This window comes from Phanerochaete carnosa, assembly GCF_000300595.1.
Source record: "Phanerochaete carnosa HHB-10118-sp unplaced genomic scaffold PHACAscaffold_3, whole genome shotgun sequence".
Taxonomy (NCBI): Eukaryota; Fungi; Basidiomycota; class Agaricomycetes; order Polyporales; family Phanerochaetaceae; genus Phanerochaete; species Phanerochaete carnosa.
Genome location: NW_006767630.1, coordinates 3928474 through 3937932, shown reverse-complemented (window position 1 = coordinate 3937932; position 9459 = coordinate 3928474). Strand labels below are relative to the sequence as shown.

The 9459-nt window shown below is 55.0% G+C and overlaps 4 protein-coding genes across 4 annotated transcripts; all 4 read left to right on the top strand.

The window, feature by feature from the left end:
* Window positions 1-2855: 2855 nt before the first annotated feature.
* On the top strand, window positions 2856-3103 carry PHACADRAFT_58238 (uncharacterized protein; the record flags this gene model as incomplete). The annotated part of the gene is made up of 2 exons (XM_007393500.1): window positions 2856-2942; window positions 3005-3103. Coding segments are annotated over 2 exons (186 nt in total), but the record flags the coding sequence as incomplete, so codon positions are not given.
* A 76-nt stretch (window positions 3104-3179) lies between these two features.
* Window positions 3180-3572, top strand: PHACADRAFT_90096 (uncharacterized protein; the record flags this gene model as incomplete). The annotated part of the gene is made up of 1 exon (XM_007393912.1): window positions 3180-3572. A coding segment is annotated over one exon (393 nt), but the record flags the coding sequence as incomplete, so codon positions are not given.
* A 1369-nt stretch (window positions 3573-4941) lies between these two features.
* PHACADRAFT_253155 (uncharacterized protein) lies at window positions 4942-6211 on the top strand (the record flags this gene model as incomplete). Its single annotated transcript, XM_007393911.1, has 1 exon — window positions 4942-6211. A coding segment is annotated over exon 1 (718 nt), but the record flags the coding sequence as incomplete, so codon positions are not given.
* Window positions 6212-8920: 2709 nt separating this feature from the next.
* PHACADRAFT_159766 (uncharacterized protein) lies at window positions 8921-9211 on the top strand (the record flags this gene model as incomplete). The annotated part of the gene is made up of 1 exon (XM_007393910.1): window positions 8921-9211. The coding sequence occupies one exon, from the start codon at window positions 8921-8923 to the stop codon at window positions 9209-9211; it is 291 nt and encodes a 96-aa protein (XP_007393972.1).
* Window positions 9212-9459: the final 248 nt, after the last annotated feature.

Here is a 9459-nt window from a genome sequence, read left to right as displayed (position 1 = left end):
CTGTAGACAAAATGCGGTGTTCGTTAGTGTGTATCATAATTTGAGGCTTGAATGCTGAGCGATGAGCGGCTTGTACTGTGCCACTTTGTTAACCGCCTAGTTTAAGACAGACATGGGATATTATAGCACCTGGGCTAGTGCTGTAGTAGTGCAGTGCTGAAGATGATGAACTGTGCACCGTAATCTTGAACAACGCGACCTGAACGCATCCAAGATCCCGAAGTTGCGCAAGAAAAAGCCAGGCTGCGAAACGCATTAAAACCAGCAAAGGGCTGTAGTTGACAAAAACATGCAAAAGATAAGTTATCTAGCTCCCGCCCTATATGTACAGAGCAAATGCGAGCACCTCAGCGTCGTTGCTCACCCGGCAAACGTGCGACTACAGTTGCATGTATGTATCGACTAACCTGCGAACGTGTGGTTCATCAGCTGATGCCATCTACTTGATATAGGGTACGCACTTGAATCACTCGCTGTCCACGCAGACTTCTGCCTCGCAGCAGCAGCGGCAGCGCAGAAATACAGAAATACAGAAATACAGAAATACAGATCCACTTCCTAATAGTGCCGCCCTCGTATTTCCTGCACGTAGACACAAATCAGTATTCTGCCATGTCACGGAGCTTGATCTAGAAAGTTGCTTACCAGAGGGCAAAGGTTGCTCCAGGCATGCAGGTCACGGGTGCGATGAGCAAATTGTCAATCCTCAGCTCCAGGAGCCGTCCGTGCTCGTCTCACCCATCCGGATGCACGACCGTCGGATAGTCGAGACGTCCGCCTCGCCGCCACGGTGGCGCGCAGGGTCGCAGAGATGCACCACCTTCTCGATGTCTCAGTGGCCTTCGAGACCGTCTTCGCATGACACGAGAGAAATTTGGGACTTTTTTGTCGCAAAAAATAAGTAAGAAAAGGCCGTATTTTTTCGCTCGGTATCCGGCATCCCGGCAACTCGGCAATCCGGCATTCGAGCCGATTATCCGCCGGGTGCCGCCGTCCCCAGGGCACTTTGATAGACGGCCTGGCGGACAGTCGGCTCGGCTGCCGGATACCGAGAAAAAATATGACATATTCTTATTTATTTTTACAAGCTGTTTTTGCATTTTTTTGCAACAAAAAAGCTCCAAATTTCTCTGGTGTGAGCACCCGGTAGCCTCTGCGTCCCGGTCGCCCTTGGCCGTGGCCCGAGACACAGGTGATGATCAACGGTGCCGAAGCCATGTCGAACATCATGCTGTGTACGACTGTTATGGATTGCGGAATTTTGATGTCTCGGTGTGCTTGTACGAAAATCTCGGGTGTTTGTCGCAACCGCATCCCACAGTCACTATAAAGCGCAGCTTCCGTTCGAGGCCAGGTTAGCGACAGAGGCGGGCGCATATATGCAGTACTAGGGATATTGACATCTGGGATAATCTGCTCGGTCAACCATGGGTTTCGAGTGGCAGAAGCCTGGGGGACTTACCATTCATCGAAAACGTCGCCCATCGCGCCAAATATACACAGGCCGACACGACGCACGGGTGCTTGAAGCCTGGGATCGAGATTCAATGTGAATTGAGGTTTACTCGAGAAGGAGACTCACACGATGCTTTGAAGCTTGAACACAATTCTTCTGCGCTGATGAAATGCGCGCAGATATTCCAGCGTGGCTTTAACTTCGGTGCTTCGAGCACGAACTTGGGTGCGGTTACCAGCTCCTTCGCCCGCCCCGTCGCCCGCCCCACATCTAAGCGATCCTCGACGCACACCTTCGACTCCCTGACCGATCGTGAACGTCAAGCTCTCGGGAGACTCCGATATAAACTAGAATGCTGCGTCGGCGCACTCCTACGGCGCGAGCATGTCGAGGTCGAATGAGCGTTATTGCCCAACGTGTGCGAGGCAGAGACGGAGACAATGTCTCACGAGAGGCGCTGGGTTTGTGGCCGGGCGAACTATGATGTCAGGTTCAGCTTTGCCATCGCACGGCCGCGATGACTAGGATCCAGCTGAGAAGGCGAGATGTCGTGGAATCGGCAAAGGTTTGCACAGATATTGCCTTGACAATGCAACTTGGGGACGGTTTCTTAGCCTAGCAGTCACGCGGTGTGAGTGTGCCTTCCGTACCAGCCAGATAAACACGTCCTGCACGCCCAAGCCAGAAGACGTTTTTGACACGTGGTGCGTGGAGCACTGCATCACAGATGCGGTCGAGGACACGATGCGGGAAGGGCGGTAGCATGATGATCGGTGCTGGTGTGCGTGAAGAGCATGGTGGACTGTTGAAAGCGGTGCTCGCTCTTTCCTGCTTCTTCGCCCGGCCTAGCACGTGACGATTTGTAGACGTAGTTGATCGCGAATGTCCTGGCAGGATGACGGGCGCAAGGAGGGAGCGTAGGAGATGGCAGAGCAGCCAACGGAGGTGGAGTTGAGTTCAAGTTCGAGCACGAGAGACGTCAGTTTGCAATCTTGCGTCATACAGTACACTCACCAACAAGGTTCAATGGAAGATCGGAGGATCCCTTGACAGGCGCGTCCGACGATATTTGGCTCATAGCTTGTTCATGATGGGTTGACCGCGAGGCGGCCATGCATCAGACTGGAACGAGGCCCGGCGTGCGCAGCCTATCCCCGTCTTGCCCTCGTCGCCGACAGCTATCGTCTTCGTTCCCATTTCCCCTACGAGCCACAGCACACTCCAGCCTTCACTCGAATAGTTGGTTGCACTATGCCCGCGGACACGGCTCCCCCTGGCAAACCTGACGAAAATACGTCGGGCAATGGCCGCGCTAAGGTGAGTGTCCTTGGTCCCCGCACGCCGCGCTCGCTCGGACGACTTGTTCTCGTTTGTACAGGACAAGCCCGGCCTATCTGGATGGGCCGGAATCGAAGACCATCTCTTCACCAACGATGGGGGTAAGACCAAGGGATACACCGAGGACATCGACACCTTGCTCGTCTTCGTAAGTCTCTTCGGTTCTCGACGCTTTCTGTATCAATTAGCGCTTACGAACACCCCATCAAGGCCGGTCTCTTCTCCGCCATCCTCACAGCATTCGTCGTACAGACATACCAGATGCTCCAACCAGACACCCAAGACACCACCAACCAACTCCTCGCTTACAACAGCCAACTCCTCTTCTACGGCCACACCTATCCCCGGAACCGACTATCACATCCCTCCCACCCTCAACAGGACCATGAACTCCGTCCTCGAATCCCAGCCATTCTCTCCCTCAGCCTCGGCACGTTGGATTAACGTGCTCCTGTTCACCAGCCTCGTCCTCAGTCTCGCTGCCGCACTGTTCGGGATCCTGGCCAAGCAGTGGATCCGCGAGTACATGCTTTGGAACTCGCCGCTTGCCACTCCTCGGGAGAATGTACTAGTGCGGCAGATGCGATTCGAGGACTGGGAGTCATGGAACATCGATGCGACGATTACCGCCGTTCCCGCACTGCTTGAGATCGCAATGGTCTTGTTCCTGATCGGCATGGTGACCCTTCTGTGGACGCTTGACGACGTTGTCGCGATTATCTTGACGGTCATCGTGTCTGCGTTCCTTCTCACCGTCTCTGCGTTCACCATCCTCCCCGTCCTGTTCCTCCGATGTCCATACCGCTCCCCGACCGCGAGAGCCTGCCTTGCATTGTGCCAGATCATTCGAGCACTCATTTCATATCTCTTTAATGCTATGCGCGAGATACGTCGCGTCATCGCCGCTCGGTGGAGGCACACTTGTGAGAAGCGGAGTGCGCATATGCCACGTCATAGCCAGCCGGCGAGACAGTCCACTCCCGTCTCATCTGATTTGGAACACTCCCCCAGGAGGAGTTCATTGCATCTTTCTGTCCAATCCACTCCACCGGACCCACCAGTCTTGCTGCTCGCTCGTCTGCTGTCTGCTGTACAGTCACTGCCGGCGAGGATCACGTCTACTGCTCAGTGCTTATGGGACATGATCTCTGTAGACTGGAATAAAGAACGCATCGAATTTCAAACCGTGTCATGGCCCCGGTATGTGAGAAACTGGCGCGAGAGAGACCTTGCGAGCCGGAGATCTACCAAAGTCTGGACAGGAAGGTGGCGTTCACCATGGCAGGATGTCACACAAGCTGCGAAGGATGCCCTTAGAAGTGAGGAGCGCGATTATGGGGAAGACGGGCAGCACCAGCCTTACTACCTACTAGTAGACCGTGTTTTGTATGCGCCGAATACGGCGGACGCGGAGCGCCTCCTAGTGGATCTATCAGAGGTTACTCTGCTTCTCCGAGCCTTGTCATGGGTCAATCAGTCCTCTCAGGCTCCACGCGTCAAGGCATATATTGACACCTGTGTCGAGACCATTCATTCAGACACAGTAGCAGCGGCAGGTCAGAGGCGTAGAGGCAACATTACTGCAGCCGCCACATGGCTGATTGTCGTCGCACTCGGTGATCGACAACTCCTTTTAAATCCCCTACGCATCTTTCTTCCCATCAATGGCTTGAGTGGTGCTGAGCCACTCAAAACACAGATGCTTGGCCTCAGGCAAGCCTCCGGCATCTGGATCCGTCGGTTGGGCCGTTATGACATCGGGGAACTAGCACAGAGACAGGAGCGGTCGCTTTCAATCACAGCCGCAGACAAGTCGTGTCAGCACATCATTCCTATCTTCGAGCGCACCATTGCGGCCGACATCAAGCATGTGTACATGCGCGAGGCACGACCAGACATCAGAGGCCTGCGGCGAGCTGCAGAACTATTTACACTCCTTACTCGGACTGCTTGCGGCACTCCGCCATTCCTGGCAGCTTCTGAATCCCTTCTACGTTGGCATGGATATCGAGACTTGCCACTTTACTTTGAAGTGTTCAAATTGGCCGACGAGTACGGACATATCAGTGTGAGCCCTACAGATAAATCTCTAGGTGAGTCTATCTAGTCTGTTTCCTCAAACAGCTTGGTCATGCATGCCATCTTTGCCTACCCCCAGCTGTGCGCACGCCAGACGAAACAGCTACTGACTACCCATCGCTTATCCTCAATTGGTTTGAAGATGACCTGGCATCTGCTTCTGTTTCTCAGCTCCGAATCTTCCTTCTGGTCTCAAGTCAGTGGCTGGGCAGTATACACTCGCAACGCCTCCGGGGCCTTAGCTCAACAGACTCTAAAGTACTGGAGAAGATTCACAAGGCACTAGAGGAAATTGCAAGCCGAGGCCTTTCTGACGGAGATAGTGTGGATCCCAATGCTACAATTACACTATCTCTGGCGCCGTTGGAACTGCTAGTCGACCGCATCACCATGGGAGAGGCTCCCTACGGCCTACCTGTGCGCCAACTTGTCCATACCTTAGAGAGGTGCTACCACCAGAGTGTGCTAGATGACACACTTTCGGTCAGGCGGAACCTGCATAAGTGTCTCCAACGAGTGCATCAGAACATGCAGGAGAGGTGCGAGAAGTCGAGCTGCCGCTGGATCTCTCACACCTGCGATGAAGACGATTACTATCTCAAGATTTGTCCTCTACTGTTCAAAAGTGCTGAACCTAGTGACCGGGCTGGAGTTGCTGCACTTTCCGGACTTCCCAGACCCTCCAGCGCACTTTCAGATACTCCAGGAGCCTTATCCCGGCAACACGGGCTCAGCGAGGCTGACGCCGAGCAAATGCGCCCGGCGCCGCATCCCCCTCTGACAAACCCCGCCGCGACGGCACCAGCACGAATGGGCTTCCTCGGCACTTTGGATGCAGACTACCGTGACACCGGCTTCGTGGACGACTGGTTCCTCGTATATCCACTGCATGCACGCGGGCGGGACGACGCGCTTGACGCCAATATCGGTAAGGCTGCTCCACATGCAGCCCAGGTCGCATCCTCGATCGTCCAATCCAGCGGCGCAGACGCTCAGCCGCTCGAGAAAACGCCACAAGCGAGTGGCAAGATCTCAGTCGATTCGGGGCCGGGGCCGGAGACCGCGAGCGCAGGAGGCAGAGTCGGCCAGGAGGACGAACGGTCTGTGACGGGGAACGAGGGCTGCGAGCCGCATGCATGCCGCGAATTGGACACGGAGGGGGACGCCGTCCCGTATCCGGCGCATTCAATGTCGGTCGTGCTGCCGCCGCCGTTGACGGCTCACGTTGGTCCCTCGACTCCACCTTCGAATACCTCCTTGTTAGATGATTCAAAGTCTGCGGATGAGCCCACCTACCGTGCGTGGCAGTTTCAGAGCAGTGGCTATCTTCAAATCGCTGACCGTGATTTGCAGGCGTTCCACCTGATGCAGCGGAAGCCGGTGTTCGGCCCCAGGCGGAGCGGCGTACAAGCTCTCGGGACGCGTCGTCTTTGTTCCAGATTCAGTCAGGAGATGTCGACCGGGGTATGGAAGAGTATGAAATGGGAGCTTACCGTCGCGACGGCTCAGAGGCTTCAGGCGCAGGAGAGTAAAGGTGGAACACCTAGGGAAAGCAGACGGTTTGTGGAAAAGCAGATCGTAGCGGAGTGGAGCACCAGAATACGTATGTTACGGCAGCGTATGGTGGCAGAACTACGTGACATGTATCAGCAAAAAGGAAAAGATTGGACGAGCCATATGCGTTGAGGACCTGCGGGTTGTTCTAGTATAGGAGGTAGGGACAGAAGGCCGACGTGTTCGACACACGCGCAAGCAAGGCTCGCCGATAGAGAATTCGGCGCGGACAAATCGCTGTTAATTTTTGGGACAGGACTGAGCCTGAACCTTGTAATTACACTGTCGGCGAGGCATCTGAACGAGCGGAGGGCTGTGATCGACGAAAGCATGCAAAAAGTAAGTTACCCAGTTTCCGTCCTACATGTACGGAGCAAATGCAAGCACTTCGGTGTCACCGCTCAGCTGGCAACATGCGACACCAGTTACATGTATGTATCGACCAGCCTGCGAATGTGTGATCCGTCAGCTGATGTTATCTAATTAATTACAGGGTACGCACTCGAATCACTCGCTGTCCGCACGGACTTCTGCGTCGCAGCCGTGATGGCAGCACAGGAATGCAGTAAGGTATTTTCTGCACCTAGACACAAACCAGTTTTCGGCCACGTCGTGGAGCTCGATCCAGGGAGTAGCTTACCAGACGCCAGAAGTTGCTCCAAGTATGCTTGTCGCGAGCGCAACAAGCAGCTCGTCAATCCTCAGCTCCAGGAGCCGTCCGTGCTCGTTGTCTCGTGCATCCGGATAAACGACTGTCGGATAGTCGAGACATCCGCCTCGCCGCCACGGTGGCGCGCACGGTCGCAGAGATGCATCGTCTTCTCGATGTCTCAGCGGCATCCGAGACCCTCTTCGCATGAGCACCCCGTAGCCTCTGCGTCCCGACCGCCCTTGGCCCGTGGCCTGGGACACCGGGGATGGTCGGTGGCAGTAGGTCAGAGAGCTATGTCGAATGTCGTGCTCTGGACGACCGTTAAGGACTGGGAAAATTTGATATCTCGGTGTGCTACATCGATTTCTCGCGTCTCTGTCGCGGCGTATCTCCAAAGGCTCAATTGATTATAGCTTCCATCCCGAACCAGGCTAGACGAGAGCGAGTGCATTTATGCAGTACTAGAAATATCGTTGGTAGCATCTGGGATAATGCGTTCGGTCAGCCATGAGTTTCGAGTGGCAGAAGCTTAGGGGACTGACCATTCGTCGAAACGTCGCCCATCGCGCCAAGTGTACATAGGACAACACGATAAGCGGGGCCTTAAAGCCTGCGATCGAGATTAGGCGAGAATTCACGTTTACTCGGGAGGAGGATTCACGGAATGCCTCAGGCCCAAACACTTTGCTTCAGGCCCGAACACTATGCCTCTGCGCTGATGAAGGGCGCGCCGATATCCCAGCGGGGTTTCGCCTTCGATGCCGCGAGCGCGAACTTGTGCGCCACCAGCTCCTTCACCCGCCTCGTCACCCACCCCCCATCTAAGCAATCCTCGATGCCCGCCTTCGATTCCCCGGGCGATCGTGAACGTCGGACTCGAGAGAGACTCGGATATAAACCAGAACGCTGCGTCGAAGCATTCCCGTGACGCACGAGGATGCCGAGGTCGGACGAGCATTGCTTGCCAACGTATGGGACGGACCTCATGGAGACGATGTCCTGCACGAGGCGCCGGTTCTGCGGCCAGCCGACCTGGGGGTGCGTCATCGAGTAAGCAATTAGAGCTCGACTAGGACTCGAACACCTGATATCCTCGAGCGTTCGCAGCTCTAGGAGGCTCCTTACAACGGGACAGCCCGGTTGGAGAGTTTGGAGAATTTCAGCGTGGATGGGGAGATATGGGAGGTGAGAGCAGCATAGCGTGGGCAGGATGCAGATGCCGCGCAGGCAGAGTATTTGAAGCCGGGTTGGAAAGAGGGCGGCGAAGGTGGTCGTGATACAACACCGAGAATCACGCTGTATTTCGAACGTTGACTAGCCTATCACGCGTGTGGTGTGAGTAAGAGAGAGTATAGGACCTAGTGCCTTCCGTACCAGCCAGAGAGACACGTCCTACATGCCCAAGCTGGAAGACGTTTTTGACACGTGGCGCGCGGGACACTGTATCATAGATACGGTTGAGGACACCATAAGAGCAGGGTGACAGCATGATGATTGGTGCTGGTGTGCGCGGAGAGTGTGGTGGGCCGTTGAAAGCAGCAGCTTTTGTCCAAACTCGCTCTTCCCTACTTCTTCGCTTAGCACGTGGCATATCGTATACGTATAGTCAGGCGGGACGCTGTACGCCACGAAGGATACAAGGCAGTATGCGTAGTACATGGCAGAGCAGCTGGCGGAGGTGGAGGAAGCTGGGCCGGTCTTTGACGCGAGAGATGATCAGTTTGCAATCTAAAGGAAGTAAGCAGGGCATCTTATCTCGGTCTTTCCATACAGTACACTATATTATCAGATAACTCCCACAAAAGAAATGTCGCGGCACAAGACTGCTCACACCATTAACCATGCCCGCCCACGATTGCGCGAACCCGACTCTTACTCCTACAGACGATCCTCTCATTGCTGAGACTACAGTGGTCGACGAACGTTCTGCGCTCGCTTCGCGGTTGGTAGACGTTCACAGCATCTGCCAGCCTCCGATCATGTCGCGTCCACCCTCCGGTTCCGCAGGGCTGTCCCTCGCTCATTCCAACATCCTCGTGTGGAACACGAAAAAGAAGCGCCTAAACAGACTTCAAAAGCTGCCACAAGCACGACGTCGAAACCTCCGGCAGAGCCGTCACCTTCGAAGGTAGCACCGGACGACACCGCGCACGTTACCGTGAAGCAGCAGCGAAAGAACGACTGGAAGATCGTCAAGCAACTGTCAGGTAACTTGTGGCCGAAGGATGACTGATCGACGAAGGCGAGAGTGGTGGTTGGCATAGGTCTCTTAGTCGTCGGAAAGGTGTGCTTGCAGGCTCTCTGGCATGTCTCGGGTTGACGATTGACTATGTGCTCAACGTTCAAGTCGCTCTGCTTTTAGTGAACATCGTAGACTCTT